Source organism: Myotis davidii, unplaced genomic scaffold (genome assembly GCF_000327345.1).
Source record: "Myotis davidii unplaced genomic scaffold, ASM32734v1 scaffold107, whole genome shotgun sequence".
Taxonomy (NCBI): Eukaryota; Metazoa; Chordata; class Mammalia; order Chiroptera; family Vespertilionidae; genus Myotis; species Myotis davidii.
Genome location: NW_006383012.1, coordinates 4872309 through 4891212, shown reverse-complemented (window position 1 = coordinate 4891212; position 18904 = coordinate 4872309). Strand labels below are relative to the sequence as shown.

The following is an 18904-nucleotide window of genomic DNA, read 5'->3' as shown; positions in this document are numbered from 1 at the left end:
GCATCACTGCCCTTGTGGACTGTTCTCCTCTAGAGCTCAAATCACCGTCTCTTCCAGGAACTGTTCAATGTGGCCTCCAAAGGCAACCGTCTGGTTTAAATTCTGGCTCTGTCATTCACTAGCTGTAGCCTTGAGCAAGGTATTGAACTTCTCTGGGCTCGAGCTTCCCCATCCAAAAGAATGGGTGTAGTGATAGCCCTGGTTGTGCAAGGCTGTAGTGGGATTCAGTGGTGTGTGCTCCCTGACTGTCATGATAAGCACCAGGATCTCTCTCCTCTCTAAACTCCTCTATCATTACACACTATGGTAGTTAATTTTCTAGTTTTTTATATAGTAGCGTTACTTGGCTCCCAATCATTTTTCTAGTGGTCTCACCTATGCAGAACACTCTTGAGAACCAAGAGGCATACAAATAAACGACTGTACACCAACACCACCATCAAGATAACTGTGCACCCAAATCAATGTCACAGAAACCCTGTACCAGACATGAATGAGCTTTACTCAAGAATCCTCTTATACCCACACTCATAGTGTACGTGTGGCTAGAACAAGCTGCATCATCTGCTTCCCCGGCCCGCAGCATAAGCAGACGCAGACCAGGATCATTGGTGGAGGGGAAACAGTCCCCCATACGGAATACTTAAGAGTGTGGTGAAATCATGCCCATCGCCTTGACCCTGAGAAGAAAGGCAAGAACATGTTGACACATTTTAGAAAGATTACAATGAACATAGTTTAAAAATCAAGCTTACAGAATGGTGCCTTCTCAGATGACAGCAGGTAAACAAGACCTTGGCGTGCTCATTCCCCTCCCCCCCCCATATGTCATAGGCTCTTGTTAAAGAGTTTTAGACCTTATATTTCTTCTACATCCTCATAACAGCTCATAAATCAATACTGACTCTCCCGAGAAATCCATTAATTGTTGAGAAAACGGCTTGTATTTATTATTATTTAAATATTTTTATTGATTTCAAAGAGGAAGGGTGAGGGAACGAGAGATAGCAACATCAATGATGAGAGAATCATTGTTTGGCTGCTTCCTGTACACCCCCCACTGGGGATCGAGCCTATAACCTGGGCATATGCCCTTGACCATAATCGAACCTGGGACCCTTCAGTCTGCAGGCCAATGCTCTATCCACTGAGCTAAACCGGCTATGGAAAGGCTTATATTTAAAAGGCCCACAGCTTGGTTTTAAGTTAATCAGATTTGACCCTGTCAAAAAAAAATGCTACCAAAATCATTGATGTGAATATTTTATTTGGAAACATTATCAAAATAGAATAATGCTTTTGAATGAGGCAAATGTGACCTGTTCCCCTCTTGGAAGTTGAACACTCTAGAGTAGCACTGTTTTCTGGAACTTTCCATGAGGATGGACATATTCTTTGTTGGGTAATGCTGTATCCACCTGCCACATAGGGCAACTGAACATTTCAAAGGTGGCTAGTGCAACCGAGAAACTAAATTTTAACTTTTACCTAATTTTAAATGTAAAAGGCCACAGGTGGCTAGTGGCTGCCAACTTAGGCAGGCCAGCTCCAGAGTTCGACCTGTGAGTGCAAAGTTCACTTAAACCTTTCGTTTTCCAGAACCATCTAGCCCGAGTTGATACTGAGAATGAATGGCTCTGAGATCTTGCCAAATCCTTGGTCATTAGGTAAAGATTTCATTACAGAAAATGAACTGTATTTGAATGTCTCTTCTATGTGCTGAAGGTCTTTTCAAACCTAAATCTAAATACAAAGTGGGGATCAGGACACCTGCTTCTCAGAGCTGGTTTTAGATTCTTGGTTCTGCCACTAGCAGATGTGAAACTGGGAGCCACAAAGGCAGTAGATCATTAAATATCCGAGGCCTTGATTTCTTCCCATGCAAAATCACTGCTGGTGAAACATACAGGGTGGGCAACATAAGTTTACAGTAGGAGTATGCCAAACTCCCAACTGAGTTTATTCTTGTCTTATTATTTATTGTACTAATTGTAAACCTACTTTTTGCCCACCCTGTCTTTTCTGAAGCCCCCTATTGCTCTACCATCCCCAGGCTGGGTTAGTCCTTTGGCTCTCTGCCTTTGTTTTCCTACGTATGAAAAAAGATTGGGTTCTTTTGGCTGCCCAGGATCAATTAGTTAATGCATCAATTAGCTAAGACCTTCCAAACTTAGAAGTGCTAAGTAGTTCTCTTATTTAGAGAGCAAGCAGGTCTTTGCTGGGTATGACCTAAAACTGCTTTAACTTCTAACATAGTTACTGGGTCCTTAAAAAAGATAATTATTGAATTCTAGAGGCCACTCTATCTCAGCATTCTGTTTATTTTTCTTTTTTCTTCTTTATTTTTTTTTTTCTGTGTGTGTGTGTGTGTGTGTGTTGCAGTTTGTCTCAGCGTTCTGGACCACAAGCATGATGGGTAGCAGGAAGTGTTGGGAAGGCTGAATGATATCACATCTCTCTCAGTAATCTTGCCTTCCCGGAATGAGTATTTCCAATAGCACGTTCCCTAACAAAGAAGGGATTATGTGGACTGTGACCTCAGAGCGCACAGCACATTCTAGGGAATTACCCAATCTCTGTCCGTGCTGTTGGGAACACAGTCTGAGATAAGGCCTCCTATTTTCACTGTGTCCCGTAGTCTTTATCCCACTTGGCGCTCTTCACGCCCCTGACGCAGTTGCCAGCGAGGGCGTAGTCAGTCCCATTGTGCAGAGGCAGATGTGGGGGTTCAGAGAGGTGTGCTGACTTGCCTCGCCTCACGCAGTGATAAGTGGCAGAGTCCAGTACGGAGTCCGGGTCCTATCCCCACCCCTTGGGTGGGTCCCACATGTTACTCTCCAGTTCTCTTCTGATAACCCTTTCTAATGGCTGGGCTCCTCTTCGGTGCCCTCTCCAGTTCAGACTTTTCCAATTCAGAAGGTACATCATCTTGGTATTTTAAGGAGCATGTACAGTTTTTAGCGTGGAATTTCTCGGAATTTGGGATCCGGCCTATAGTGAGTTTCACTTTCTAAAACAAAAGAAAGAAAATAATTAAATGACTGAAGATTGTTTGTTCTCAGTATGTCCTCATTCACACCCTTCGAAGCAGGTTTTGAGGAAAAAGTCCTGTGATGAACTACAGTCAGAGGAGAGCAGGAGGACTTGTATGTCCAGGTGGAAGGTGGAGTTTTATTGTTTGGCATCCAAGGTCTGGAGCCTTTAAGGCAGATCCTAAATGGCATCAATGGTGCCCGATGGGCCTATTCGTACCAAGAATTAAAAAGCCTCTGGATGCTAAAGACCAGAAGTGACACCACCAGCCAGAACAAGCCCCTGACAAAATGGGGAGAAAAACTGAAGTTTGATGTGTCTCCTGCAAAACTAGCATCTCCTCCCCTTCCATTGAAAATCTCACATTTTCTCCTCTCACTGGCTTTATCCAGCTCCACCCCATCCTCCTACATGAGTCCGCTCAAGGAAGGAGGGGCGATGTGTTTCATTCTGGTGCTTTAAACAATAGCGGCTTTTGGCTGCCCTGCCTTTGCCTCCACATCTCCCCTCTTCCAACTTTCTTTTCCCTTCCAGAGGCCAGAACTTTGAATTTTTAAAAAGGACTGGATAGCCATTTTCACATAGAGAAATTGGCCAGGAATGGTAAGGGTGTGAAGGAAGGGTTGTGTTTTTTTGTTTTTTTTTGGGTTTTTTTTGGTCATCCGGATAATCATGCTGGTGAGTACCCCAGATTTCTCAGAAGCATCTGGTTGTCCCCCCAGAAAAAGGGGTCAGGCAGATGGAGCACAGGAGGCATGCAGGGGACTCCACAATCCAGAAAGGTAGCCTTGATAACTGCAGTCGGTGGCACCCAGGCAAACATCCTTTCCTTGGAGCGGCCCCCAGGACAAACTCCTTCTCTTGGCTTTGAAGCTGATGGGTCAGAGCATTGTTTGGTAACTTTGCAAAAGGTTCAGAAGATTCCATTGAACCCTAGGCCCCAGGGTGGGTGTCTGGCAGAGGAAATATTGGTACCCGATTGTTGGACTGGGCCCCTGAAAGCTACCTTTTTTCCACCGCACAAACGCCTACCCGAGTCTTCGAAACCCAAGCCAACACCTCCTTCTCTGAGCCCCCTTTCTAGCCTCCCTCAAATAGATTGACTCCATTCTCCCTTTACACTGCATGGCGCTCTGGTCATCTCAAGGCACACACTGGATCACAGCTAGCACATAAAATGCCTGATTTATCACTAATCTGTGAGCTCCCTAAGCTCAGGCTGAGGCCTCTTTTGTAGCTCGAGGACCTACAGCCAGCATACAGTACATGTTCAATAAATGGCCAGTGAGTGAACGGATGAACGAATGAATGAACAAATGAATCCTTGCTCTCCACTAACTAGTTATGTCTTAGATGACTCACAAAATCTTACTGGTTTCCCATTTAGATAATAGAGGTTGTACAATCTGTCTAACCAACAAGGTTACATGTGATATGACCCACAGAATCATAAACTCTCAGAGCTGGAGGAAATTCGAGAGATCATCCTGTACAGTGGTTTGAAAAAAAAAAAAAAGTAATGGTTTCTTTAAGGAGAGCTAACAGGAAAGTCCAACGTATAAAAAAGATAACTGGTAAATGTAGATTGCTCTGGTTGAAGCTCCATACCGTCCCCTTCCCCTCCTCTCCTGTCATTTTCAGGGGCCAAGAAGCACAGTTGAAAACCAGCTCTCCCACGTTGGAGAGAAGAAACTGATGCCCAGAGGAGGAAGTGTTTCCCAAGGTCATGTGGCTCATCAGAAATTAAAACGGACAAGGGAAGGCATGAACAACATGGAAACGGTACTAACAGGCAGAACCATGGCTAAGCACTTCATAGGTACCATTCACTGTTGTAAGCACATTAGATACATTTTCTCATTTCATTGACCAATAACTAATATTATCACTACATTAGAGAAAAGTGAGGCCAAAAAAAAAAAATGGATTAAAGGACACAGGATGCAAACCCTGAGCCGGTTTGGTTCCAATGCAAGTTCTTTATGCCACATCATGTGTCTGAGGTCAGTCTCCTAGTCCAGTGCTCTCTCCCAAATTACCTCACATGAAAGGGCCCTATTATAACTTTCTGTTATTTACACGTATTATAGGAAGTGTTATTTACACTCCTTATTCTCTTATTTACACATGGTGGCTGAGGATTGAAGAGTCTCATTTGTGTTCAGATACAGTTCAGACTCAGTCTAAGACCTTGATCTTGTTCCTTCTGGCACTGACTTGCCCTGGGCAGGGCTGGTCAGCAGGACTCACCTCCTTCTGGATGGACCGGCTGAGAAACAAGGAGGCCTCTTCCAGACTGTGGGGCTTTAGGTCATTCACGGCCAAAAGGTGGTCTCCGTGAAAAAATAAGCATCCCAGGCGTGGGGGTCCCTTCCACGCAGCCACACTGCAAGGGGAATACAGCGTCGGACACAACCATGAGACCACATTCTCTGGCAGGACACGGATGGGGACACAGATGGGGTCCCTCACTCTAATCGATCCCATCATTACTACCACTAGTTTCGTTAGCTATGTTATACCACATCCAAAGTAATTGAATCCTTTTTCTGTCTGAAATATTCTTTCCTCGTTCCCCACTGTGGGAGCCTTCCCCTTCCCCCAAAGCCTCTACAATGCCTCCTACATTCCACTTCCCTTACTCTAATTAATCGCTCCTCTCCCACCCCTGGGCTTCTATTGCACTGTGTGAGCACTCACTTATTGTATATTTAAATAAATGCGTTTTATGTTGTTTTCACCAGAAGTATGGCACTAACACCTTTTAAAAAATTGTGTATATCCCCATAACTCCAAGTAAACAAAAGGTGCTTAGTAAGTACGTATCCACTGAAAGTGAGCACATAATGATTACACTACGAACATCTAATGAACAAATACTGTAAATGGGTTAATGCATGAGAAATCCCAGGCACAGAGGGGGGCACAGTTGTAATCAGGTATTTATTGAGCCTCAGATTGTGGGCGATGTGGGAAAAGGCGAGGCTGTGGTTCCTGCCCCCGTATAGAACCTGTAAGGCAATTGGTGTGAAGCGTTTTATTTACCCTGAAGGACTTTCTTCCCTTGTAGAAATGCAATCTTCCATCAGAATGAATTACAAAGTCTTTAAGAGAATTAGAATCAAATAAACTGTGATTATTTCAAGAAAACTCTCTGTCACGGGGTCTGTTGTGTCTGTCCCCGACCAGCAGGTTTTCAGCTGGTGTCTGGAAGTCTAGACCCTGATATGTCTTTTCCTTTTAGACCTTAGATTCTTGTCGGCTAACCTAACTTCGCTCATTCACAAATACTCATTGCTCATTCAGCGGGATAATATCCTTAAGACGTATGCATTCTATCCCACTTTTCCTCACCTTGAAAAAAGTCAGAAATTTGCTCCTTCCTGGACTTTTGGGTCCTCCTAAACCCACTTATCTCTCGCTGACTCTCCCACACAACAATCCCCTTATTTCAGCATCAATCAAAGACCTGCTACAACAGCAAAAGAACAGTCTGAGCTCTCCAGGCAGTTTTGCCACCTACAGTGTTTCAAAGTATGAGTGTTGCCTTCAAATCTCCCAACCGAGTTTATAATCAATAACCCTCCAATCTCTGACCCACCATATCAGTCCTGCAGCTTCTGTGAGACCCAAATAATTGGTGATGTCGAGAGGAGAAAGGAACACATTCAGTCTCTCCAAGTGGCTTTCTTCAGGAATGTTACTATGAGAGAAAACATTTGTAAAAGTCAAATCAGGCAACTGTCTTTGGCTTTGAACGGTACTTTCTGGGTACACTCTGGCCTCCTACATAGGAGATGGCCTTTTCCAGCTAAAGATCATCCAACATATTTAGAGAAGAATATGAATTTCAGTTACTGAAAAGTACCCACAGATGCCCTCCCCCACTTCTCTTGGGATGTGGTGGTGGATGGGAGACCATGAGAAGGGAGAAAAATGGACAAAATTGATTATATAATTGTCCATATCAGGTCAGTTTGCACACTTCTCCACTGGGAATGAAGAAGACTCTGAAAGAGTTAAAATTGAGAATAATCTCATCAAATGCCCATGGCATCACTACATCTAAATGTCCCTTTCCTTCTCCTACTAGTAGTATAGAACCAGGCTTCTTATGATTTGCATGACCAAAATTTTGACAGTAAAAGCTGGGTGATATGCCCCCCAGGTCAGTGTGATCCAGGGCCAATGAAGAATCTTCACAAAATATTTGAAAATGCCACCCACCACCCAGGGAGCTCAGCTGCCAGCCCTTTCGCACTCTGTGCTTGGCCACCACGTCAGTGACAAGGGGAAGCGGATCAGACTCTTGGCTGCCTGAGATTTTTTAGGAATTTCTTTAAAATTTGAATTCTGAGTAAAAAACGAAGGCTGCCTTGCTCTAAGGGCCCACAAAGTTTGAGAAATTAGAACTTTACTTGATTAATATGGACAATTGCACAACAGTTAGTGAAGTCGACCCCTTTTTGCCATTCATGGTCTGGGCCTCCGTTTCGGCAGGTGGAAGGCAAGAGTCACTCCTGGAACCTTGTTCTTGCAGATGAAGCCCCCTGTTCTGGGTCTCTGGAAGGGCCTGGGATTCCTCTTCGCTAACAGCAGACTCTTTGGTTGTCTCTTTGAACAAACTGGAGTATAAGAAGTGAACACAAACGCCTTTTTAGCATATCTATTGACAACTTTCACATTTATGCACCTAACAGCAATGTGAACATTAACAAGATGTTGAAGTACGTCCAACCATCAACATCGCAGTCACAGAATCAAATCCAACCAACTATCCATCCAAAAGTGGATATGGAGTTAAAATAACCCTTCACCTTGAGAAGGTTGGGAGACAGAAGTGAGAGTGTGAGAGATGCAAATGCAAACTAGAAAATCACTTCCTCAGGAAACAGAAAAAAGTCCCAAGGATGTCATTAATGGTTTTCTGTGGGGAAGAGAAGCCAATTCTCACTTTATCTTGTTTTGAGATCACTGAACATGTTGAATTTGGTCTATGGTAATGCTTTTGTATTAACATTTCAATAGTGATTTTCTGTAACCATACATTAGCCCAAGGCAATTTTTAAAATATGGTAGTTTTACTTACCAGGATTTCATTGACATGTAATGATGCTCAGGTCTCTCAGAGACCTGGTCTGGACTATCAAGTTCAGTGGGTTCACCAGATTCATTGGCAGCAATAATATTATCCAACTGTAGACAAGAGGAATAAATGTAAGGATGCAAGTCTACCAATAAGTCAAGTGTCCATGATGGCTCTAGGCCCTAAACTTGGAAATGCATCCACCATTGGGTGCACAGTGGTGCTCGTTCTGAGGGACTCATCCAGTAAAGCTCTGGCAGACTCAAGAGTCCATTTTCTTTTCCTGGGTCCCCCATGCCCCTGTCACAAGTGTTTTTATTGGACTAAATTGCTATTGATTTTTCTGTTTCATTGGCAGGCACTTAATGACATGAATTCTTTCCCCCAACCAGTGACACTGTGAAATCATGTCACCTGGCTGGGTCAAGGACTCTGATACAGAGCTAGCCTCAAGTGGCTACTATAATCACAGGTGACCCAAGTTGCTTCAAAAGTCCATAAAGGGTTTTACAGACCCTTGAGAGCTTCTCAACAAACCCCTCAGAACTAAGGCAGTCATTTGGAGTAGTGGTTGCTCAAAACCCCAAGGGCTTTCTATTGCCTACCTAAAAAATGAAGCATCAGCCCGTAATTGGAAGAGTTCATTCCAGTCAAGCCAGTCTTCCCACTACATATCTACCAATGCCTGTCTAGTGCCCACTTTCATGCTGTTTCCTTTACCAGGAATACCCATTTTCTCTGCTGCCTAATGAAGTGTGTTCAAACCTGGCTGAGGTCCCATGGCCCCTCCTGACCACCTCAGCCACTGCCAATCTTTCCCTTTGAACTTCTACTGCACAGTTTTGCACTTAATTTTTTTTTAAATGGACTTTTAGCTTCCACTTCTTGGTATATATCCAAAGAAACCCAAAACACGAATTCAAAAGAATAAATACACCCCTGAGTTCATTATAGCATTATTTACAATAGCCAAGATAGCGAAGCAACCCAAGTACCTGCCCATCATCTACCTCAACTATAGCTCTGGGTCAATAGTACTAGAAGATAATTTAGGTTCTTCCCCTGCCCATCTCAGAGGCCACCACAGCCTTGGTGCTGACTGCAGAATGAAGTCAACGCCCCATCCTGGTCTGGCTCATTTTTTTTCTGTCATATTCCCTACTGTGCCATTCACTCACTCTAAGTTACAGCCAACTGAACTATTTACTGGGTACCTATCAAGTGGCTTATTGTCTCTGAAGCCTTCCCTGACTCCAGGGGAGAGAAAAACTCTGCTTTTTCTATTGGTTCCAGAGCTCGTTGACCATGCCTCTTGGGTAGCATTGTCATGTGATAACTAGTAGGGCTGTGATCCCCGAGGGCAGAGTGATATAAGTTCCATGCCTAGTTAGAGCACTGTGACTAGTACACAGAAGGCACTCAGTAGGGGCTTCTAGTAGATCAATAGACTGGTTGATACACACCAAACCATTTATCACCCAAGGACCTGTGTTCACAGTATTGTTTCTTCCCAGAATGCAGAAAGTCTCCCCAAGTCAACCCTCAAGTCCAAATTTTACCTATCAAATGAAGTCATATATCATCTCCCTGAAATGTTCCCTCATCTTCTGTCTGGAAGTCATTCTCCTTGCCTCCCACCCCTTGTGCACTCTGGGCATTTTATAAACATCTTTCTTCAGCATGGAGCCCTTTCATCTTGTATCATGGTTGGTTCCTATTCAACTGGTTGAGTAGGAACATTGAGCACATCACCCATGTCTGATTAACCGATTCAGTGTTTTACTTAACCAGCCTAGTGCCTCAGGAACAGTGCAGGGCCTCGGGCAAATATCTGTAGAAGGGATAAACGATTAATAAATGGAAAGGGTTACCTCTAAAAGAATACTTCGAGGACTAAGATAATGACTCTCTTCTTCCGTATCCTGAGTAGTCTCTGTCAAGAAATCATGTAGTAGATGAGCTTGTCTGAGTCCTGGAGGACTTTTTTCCATTAAATACTGAAAAAAAGAGATGAAGACAGAATGAATGCTTTGCTTTTTCTTTGCAAGAGAACAGAATTAAACCACAAGCTTTCTGGGAAAGCCATAAAAATGAATTGGATTGAGAAGATCAGAGGGTCTTCCAAGGTTACATCCAGAATCCTACACAACCTGGAGATGCCTCTTGAGTCTGGGTCACCCCTGACAACGTGAACATATGAGCTCATCTTTCAGGCTTTTCTCTACCATTGGGATCTGTAACTCAAAACAAGTAATTCTCTCAGTGGGTGGCATCCTAAGTCACTAAGTTCTGCCAAAGTCCCCCACCCCCATCTTTTTTCTAGTTTTCACTCAAGGCATCTGAGAAGGTAATTATTAGTCCAGAGTTAAAACATTGCAAATTTCCTCTTCCTGCTCAATATTTCTCTCTTGTGTTCTGTTCACATACTCCTGTTGTTTTCGTAGCAATGCAATGTGGTAGTGCTGGTTCATGTGACAGTATGAATTACAGGCTTCAGGGTGATCTAGGTTCAACCAATTACTGCCTTCCCTCCCCAATACATACAAGATACAAGTAGCTGCTTTGCATGGCAGGGAAATAGTTGGTACAATTCAATTCTTCCAAGAACAATGCCTTAGAGCAGGGGTTTTTAAAAAGACCGGGGATGTTCTCCAGGCAGTCCTTGATGGGAAGTGATTTAAAAAACATAAATGCATTGAAGTTGTGTCCATTTATCCAGCTCCAAGCTCATGGAGCCAGATCATACTGATCTGGGGATGAAGAAGGGATCTAATTTAATTTCAACAACAACAATAGCAAAAATAACAATAAATCCCAGCAATGCAGATGGTATTCTTAGCTGGAACTGATAAAAACCACTGGATTGAATACATAGTGTGAAAAGGCAAGATGGCCAATAACATTATCTTTGGGGAGAAGGGGTACCATGAGTGGAAAGCAAGAGGCATTTACTGAAAACGGTTATTCTTCCCAACCCTGTTTCCTGTCACCTTCCCTACAAACACCAAGTGAGGTTTTGGTTTGTTGAGCTTGATAAGCCACAAAAAGCTTTTAAAATAGTTGGAGAGCTTCCAACTAGATAAAAACAGAAGGCTATGCCATATTAAGACGTGTCTGGTACCCAGGGAGATGGGGAAGTCCATGGTTACATCTCTAAGGGACAAAATAGTATTTGTGGCAGAAGAAGAAAACACTTAACCCATTTTTTAATAATATCTAAAGCTGGGAAGATCACAAATGCAAGAGAGCTGAGAGGACAATTACAAATCACTTCCAGGGGACAGATGTATTTTTTCTTCAACTAAATTTCATTGGAAATTAAGATGAAATCACACACACACACACACACACACACACACACACACACGCACGACTGATTTAGGCAAATGAAGTAAATAAAAATTCTGATTTTGTCTTGAGGAGCACAGATGATATGGCAGGAAATCAAGTGGTGTTTTGGCAATTTTTTGCAGAGATAATCTGTGTCCTATGTGTGAAAGGAAGGAAGAGGTTACTAATCAGCCTTTGGTTTAGCTAGGGGAGGTGAAAGTGGGAGGTGGGGGGGGGCGGTATTCTTCCAGTATACCCAGATGTATATTGAGGAGCATCCAAAATGAATGAATCCATTTAGAGGTAGGCGTGCAAGCAGTAAGGCTCATCTATAGTATAGCCAACAGACTACATATAGGTTAAATACTGGGGATAAGAATCGTTTCTTATGGTGGGTTAGGAAGGGATCAAATCCATTGGAGAGACCCTTGAAGCATCAGAGGACTCCCAGACAGGGCATCCTGAGAGAGGGGAGGCGAGTCCGGTTACCATGTCTGGAAGAGTATATATTGATGTGGTGGAGCCGACGGCCTCCGATGTGCTGGAATAACCGAGGAGAGGGCTGAGGTCTGAAGAGGGCCATTTAGCAGCCAATGAGAGTGTCTCCTGCTTATGAAAAAGGACACTGGAATCAGGGCAGAATGGACCTCTTGTCTGGAATGAGGCAACAGCCTCGTCCCTGGGCTCCCTGCCTCTGGTCTTTCACCACTAACATTTATTCCACTGGCCAGCGTTCTCTCACTAAGACATGAGGTGATCTTGTCTTCCTCCTGTTTTCAAATCCTCAAGGACTCTTGGCATGGCCGCCAAACACTCCCCGAACTTCCCTCAACCTGTCTTTTCAACCCTATGGCTCTCTGCGGCCCCTCCCCACCTCTTCATTCTAATAATTTGAGTCAATTTGTAGAAACACCATGTTTTCCCTTCTACCTTGGCTTTAGCTTTTGTTGGAAGCACAAAACAACCTAGAAAACATGTTAAAACAATACCTGGAGGCCAACGTTTCATGAATAAAGGTCTGCCCTCCAAAAGGACTTGTGCAAATTACCAAAAAGGTTCTTAGGAAATCAACAAAAAACTTCAAGTCACTAGCCCTTACATTAGAGAGACATCATATTGAAAATGCAAGGGAAAGGAAAAGCATTGTATAGAAACCACCCTAGATTTAGTCATTCCGGAGGTAGCTGTTATGTACCTGGAATAACAATGAGGGAAAATACTGTTGTTTCGGCTACTATTAAAAAATGTCACAGTTAATTTTCACTCCTCCTCCCTCAATAATGGAAATCTGAAGTGCCTCTATTTTAGCACAAAACACAAAAGTATTTTCCCCCGTTGTTAATCATAAAAATAACAAGGATGTACATTTTCTCACTTATTTCGTCCTTGTAGTCATGCCAGTTGCCAAGGAGGAGGGGGGAAAAGCTCCCTTTGTTTTCTGGTGAAAGGAGGGCTGTGCTCAGGTGCCCTGTCATTTTGTGAGTGATGGGACTCACCTCTGCATTCGGGCGTGCTGCTTTCATATCCCGGCAGAATGATGACATGAACGAGACCCAGTCTTTAATCTTCTCCCTGTTGATAGGAATAAATTTGCAGCTGGCATGTGGCAACAATCGCGCCTTCGCTCCTTTTGAACTGAAGGAGGATTCTTTTGTGAAGGTTGGAACAGGCAGTGGGAGCAGGTACTGGGGGAATAAGGATTTTTTTCTAACTAGCTTGAATGACCCCCTGGCTTCTTACCTCCTCCACACTCACACACTAGAATTAACCCTCGTGCCGCCTCTGCGAGGAAAGCTCAGAGAAATGGGAGGGAAAGGGGAAAATGACAGTAGTAATCACAGGTTCGGAGCTGTTGCTTTGACACTGATTTCTTTTGTGTTCTAAGCGAGCCCCAGTACCTGTCGGCACCATTTTTTGTGTAGCCAGCCAGGTGTGCCTCCCTTGATACACTGTGTGTGTTTGTGAAGAATGTGCTTGAAAAGTTCCTATAAATTCCATTTTTCTTTTCTGTTGATGCTCATGACAATGTAGAAGAAAGCTTTTTGCCTCTGGGTGGATGTGAAACAGATCAAGGCTCTTCCCACTTTGGCTTTAGCATTCGCTGCCCCCTCTGCATGGCTTCCTCCTCCAACCTTGGCCTCCCTATCAAGCAAATAATCATCCACGAAGAACCCACACGGCACCTTTTTAAAACTGAGGACTCCTTCAAGGACGAGCACAGCCCCCCACCCTAACACATGTAGCTTATACAGATGTCTGTGTAGTGGCTTCTTTTACAGGGGACGCATCTGGGGTGATGGTGACTGTTATGGGTTGAATTATGTGTGTCCCCCAAATTCATATATCAAAGTTCCAATCCCCTGGACCTCAGAATATGACCTTATTTGGAAATCGGGTAGGGCTGTTGCAGATGTAATTAGTTAAGATAAGGTCATACTGAAGTAAGGCAGTATGCCTAGTGTCATAATAACAAGGGGAAACTGAACTCCGAGATGTGCACACAGGGAGGATGCCATGAGCCATGGAAGTACCAGGAGGCCTAGAACAGGTCTTCCCTGGGAACTTCAGAGTGAGTGTGGCCCGAGGCACTGTGATTTAGGACTCAGCCTCCAGAATAGTGAAAATAGACTCTTCCGTTGTTCTGAGCACCTCCTCGCCCCTTCCCCCCCAACCCCCCGTGTGTGTGTCTGGTTATGGCAGCCCTAGGAAATGAACACCATGACTTTTTAAGGGATTTTAACCAATAGTGCAATACTGAAGACTGCCAAGATGGTGTGGAAGGGTGTGGGAGGGGTTCTGTTCTAAGCATGTTCATTTTTTCACTGCTTTAAAATGGTTTTGTTTGCTTGCTTGGTGTTTGGCACCTGGGCAACACTGTTATCTGATGACTCACCTTGCTTGGTGTTTGGCACCCGGGCAACACTGTTATCTGACGACTCACCTGTCACTGCCGATGAGGAAGTACTCTCTGTCGGTGGTCCTAATGGACATCACCTCATCAGGGTGGCACTTAAACATCTTCTGTACGGATCGCATTTTTTCATGGTTACTTATGCCAACGTCTACACTGGAATTTCTGTTCGATATAGACATACAGTATCAAACACATACACACACAAAATTAGAAAGAACACTGGCTAATGTTTCATGTTACGCTTCAAATGGAGTAAAACTTGAGGTTTGCTTGTTCAATGTTTTGAAAATTACCTAACCATTTTAGAAAGTAAGTTTAGATCTGGGTCATCAAATACTTTGTTCAGCATAAAACATAATCCAAAAATTCCTATTTTACTTGGATCCTTGATCCCACAATTATCATGGTTTCTAATTTTTTGGTACATAGTTCCTTAAAGACAAAAGATTCAATCTCAGTATTTTTAAAAACCTGTCTGGGCTTTATGAAATGGTAATTTCATCTGCTCTCTCTCTCATCCATAAATTATGTAACTAATGCCTTGGTAACTAAACACTAATGAATAATTTACCAACTAGAATGCACAATATGGAATAATTATTTAGCTATCTTCTACTCATATGTTCCCCAGTTAGCTTCTTTTTGGCAACAAATATTATGCTCCTTTTTTTAATTGATTTTTTTTAGAGAGAGGAGGGGAGAGAGAGAAACATCGATGTGAGACTGAACACTGATGGACTGCCTCTTGCAGGGGTATCGAGCCCACAACCCAGGCATGTGCCCTGACTACTAATCCTTTGGTGCGGGCCTTGCTTCTATCAACAATGACTTCAATTTCAGTTTGCAGGCAACCAAAGTTAAAAACTTTTGCTCAATTGGATACATACCCATCGATTTTAATGGAACCTCGGGGATGATGGTCTTTGTAATAGGAAAGACTACAGCCCTTCTCCCCACTCCTGGTCAGAACAAAAAACCTCTTTTTCCAAGAGGGCTGAAAAACGAAAACATTTTGCATCTCAGTGAAATCTCAGAGGAAGAGGAAGGATGGAAAAATTGCTCAGGAGGTTGGTGGGAGGCCTGGCAAAATCCTAGCGAGTACTTACTGCTGAGGAGAAAAGCTGAGGAGGTGGTGACTTAATAAAGTAATCTTGTTTGCAGACTTCAATTTCAGAATAAAATGTAAATGGTTTGCCTAATAAAAGAAAGTGAACAGAACTCAGTTTGTTCCCAGTGAGTTTCTGAAAAGAACTGCTTTAGTTGGAAAACATTGTTTACTTCTGGAAAAGTCTTCAAATTATTCAGTTATGGAAAAACAAAACAAAACAAAACAAAAAACTCCAAAACACCCATCTATAATAGGCCAGGAAAACAAAGGGCCCAAAGACCACGTGTGTGACTCTTATTCACCCCCGGTGGCGACCTTCATTCAGGTGCCTGCGTTCAGCTCACACCCACGGGATCCTGTTTCTGAAGCATTTAACTGGCTCTCTGGATGTGAGCAAAGGCTTGTCTCCCTTCCTGCCGATGCACCGGCCACAGGAGCCAGCGGATTCTGCCTTGCCCTTGGCTTAGCAAATGAAAGCAAAATCACCAACTATGAAAAATATGGTGGCGAAAGTGCTTACAGGGGTTTCCAAAATATTGTTTCTTTTTTTAAAAAAAAATATATTTTTTATTTTTTTCAGAGAGGAAGGAAGAGGGATAGTTAGAAATATATGAGAGAGAGGAGAGAATCACTGAGCGGCTGTCTCCTGCATGCCCCCTACTGGGGACTGAGCCCACACCCAGGCACTGTGCCCCCATCAGGAATTGAACCAGCAACCTCTCAGTGCATGGGACTCTCTCCCCCTTCTCCTTCCCCTTCCCCTTCCCCTCCCCCTTCCATTTCCCCTTCCCCTTCCATCCTTCCTGCCTTCATGCAGTCTCAACTGGAGCCCCAGCTGACATATTTTTAAGCTCCCCAAATAATCATGTAGCCAGGATTAAGAACCACTCTTCTGCCCTGGCTGGTACTTCAGTGGTTAGAGCATCACTTATGAACCAGGGAGGTCATGGGTTTGATTCCTGGTCACATGCCCAGGTTGCAGGCACATACCTGGGTTTCAGGCTTGATCCCCAGTAGGGCGTGCAGGAGGCAGCCAATCCATGATTCTTTCTCATCATTGATGTTTCTATCGCTCTCTCCCTCTCCCTTCCTCTCTGAAACCTATAAAAATATATATTTTTTAAAATAATTTTTTAAAAAAGTTTGGTTTTGCTTTCATATCCAGATGATAATTCTAATTTGTTCTTGGTTTGGGGAAAGGCAGCCTTTACTAAAGAATTAGAGCTTTTTTTTATCCAGTGAAAAGAGAATCTGGGTTAGGTAAGGCAGCTGATGGGACCATTACGCTAGTGTTCAGTGATTCTTGGACAGCTGTCCTCACTCTCCTTCTGCAGCCGCTCCCCAAAGGCCCCCCCCAAAAAAAGGAAAAGGAAAAAACCTGAAGGAAAAATATAACAAGTTTCAGCTCCTCTAGTAATTGTAGGGCCTTGGACAAATTAAGGAAATCTTCCCTAGTCTTTTCTGGGTACAATTTGTCATTAGTATCATCTCTAAGCAACAATGGAACGTGAAACAAATGGAACAAATTGTCCATGAAAATCAGAAAGTGCCAAGTTTCTAGCTAGAAGAGGTCTTACAAAATAATTAACTGAACCCAATGGCCTCTGCTACATCCTCCAAACCAAGAATCATTGTCCCAGAATGCCACGTGTTAAGCCCACTAAAACCATCTTCTGTATCCTGGTTAGATTGATGGGAATTGTTCCTTATTTTCAATAAAAGTGTTTTTCCTTCTAAGAGTATGCCCCCTGGGTACCTGGACTCTCCCAAGGTTTGGGTTCCATTGTGGCTGGCTGTTCTCACCTGTCAAAAAGAATTAAGAGCTGTTAGTCCCCAAAGAACAGGATGCTTCATGGATTAGCCACTTGATCATCAAGTATCAGGATGGTGCCCATGCATGTCTTTGAGATGGGTTATCTGGCTCCTCCCCCACCTGGCTGATGGTAGCCACAGCAATAAGACCTTTCCAAGCAGCGCTCACCAAATGTCAGTTCTGTGGAGATGACTGAAGAAGCTGTCTTCCCTGGACGTTGCTCCTGCTCTGACAAGAGAGTTCCACCCTAGCTGGTTTGGCTCAGTGGACAGAGCGTCGGCCTGTGGACTGAAGGGTCCCAGGTTTGATTCCAGTCAGGGCCACATGCCCAGGTTGCAGGCTCGATCCCCAGTAGGGGGCATGTAGGAGGCAGCCGATCAATGATTCTCTCTCATCATTGATGTTTCCGTCTTCCTCTCCCTTCCTCTCTGAAATCAATAAAAAATATCCTATCTAATAAAATGGTGATATGCAAATTAACCATCACTCCATCACAAAGATAGCAGTGCCCATAGCCACAAGATGGCAGCGCCCAGTCCTCTCAGCCCTGCCAGAGTCCCCCAGTCCCGGGGGGCGGGGGGGTCGCCGCTGAGAGTGGGCAGTGTGAGCTGCCTGGCGGAATGCTTGCTTCATCGCCATAGCGATGAGGCAAGCTTTCCACCACAGCAGCAAAGGGCCTCTGGGCAGCGGGCGTGGAGCAGCCAGGCCCCACAGAGAGCTACTGGCACACAGATTTGTGTGCAAGGCTACTAGTTTATATATAAAAAAATAGAGTGTCCCTGGTGGGAAGCAACACCAAGAAGGACAGGGCAAGGGCAGGTTGCTATGGATCAGATCTCGCTGAGAAAGCATTTCTGGCTGAAAGGAAGCTCACAGTGAGCCCTTCCCCATGCCAGGAACTCACTTTCCCCAGAGGGAACCTACAAGCGAGGACCATGGCATGCTGAAGTTGCCCCAGCCCCCTGCGTGGCCCGTTCCCAAGGCTGCGTGGCTCTGGGGACTGAGGCTGACATGGTGACACTGACCCGGAGAGGAGACTTTTTCCTGGACACTCTGCCAGCAAGTCCATGACCATTGGGGAACCTGAGAGAACGGGAATCCCACAGGGCAGAGGGCCTCGGGGCAGGTAAGGTTCTTTAGAACAGGAAATCATGGATGGCCAGTTTTTTACATTGAATTAATGACTCACACCCTAGAAGGAAGCACGGAACAGGGCAGTGTCAGGACAGTCCCAGAAAAATGGAAAGCGGCCAAGGGACTTTTGCTGCCCTTGGGCATGGTATCCTTCCTCCCTCTCCTTCCTAATTTCTCTTTTTCTTAGGCATGAACTCATTCTTTCCTCCTAAGGCATAAATGACTGACAGTCTTTCTTTTTCTAATTCTCACCCAAGGATATATTCTTTTTTTAGAGAGAGAGAGTGAAAACAGAGAGGAGCAGAGAGAAACATCGATGTGAGAGAGAGACATTGACTGTTACCTTCTGCACAAGCCCCGACTGGGGCCAGAAAGCAAACCTGCAACCAAGATATGTGCCCTTGGCTGGGAATCAAACCTGGACCCTTTGGTCCGTGAGCCAATGCTCTTAACCACTGAACAACCCGGACAGGGCAGAGATAACAG

General features: G+C 44.2%; 1 protein-coding gene across 1 annotated transcript; it reads right to left on the bottom strand.

Moving 5' to 3' along the window:
* Positions 1-1993: 1993 nt before the first annotated feature.
* On the bottom strand, positions 1994-15357 carry PLEKHS1 (pleckstrin homology domain containing S1). The gene is made up of 10 exons (XM_015557967.1): positions 15251-15357; positions 14391-14525; positions 12946-13021; positions 11939-12055; positions 9991-10116; positions 8123-8229; positions 7452-7658; positions 6635-6736; positions 5284-5419; positions 1994-3010 (listed from the first exon to the last, which is right to left on the bottom strand). Exons 2-10 carry the CDS (start codon positions 14483-14485, stop codon positions 2831-2833), a joined length of 1146 nt encoding a protein of 381 aa, XP_015413453.1. The 5' UTR covers positions 14486-14525; positions 15251-15357; the 3' UTR covers positions 1994-2830.
* Positions 15358-18904: the final 3547 nt, after the last annotated feature.

Bases quoted from the DNA above. Each gene is read 5' to 3' on its own strand.
- PLEKHS1 (XM_015557967.1), bottom strand. From the start codon at position 14,485: ATGCGATCCGTACAGAAGATGTTTAAGTGCCACCCTGATGAGGTGATG. The intron at 13,022-14,390 runs GTGAGTCGTCAG...TCCTATCAACAG, and splicing joins TTCCTCATCGGCAGTGACAG to GGAGAAGATTAAAGACTGGG. The intron at 7,659-8,122 runs GTAAGTAAAACT...CTTATACTCCAG, and splicing joins TACATGTCAATGAAATCCTG to TTTGTTCAAAGAGACAACCA.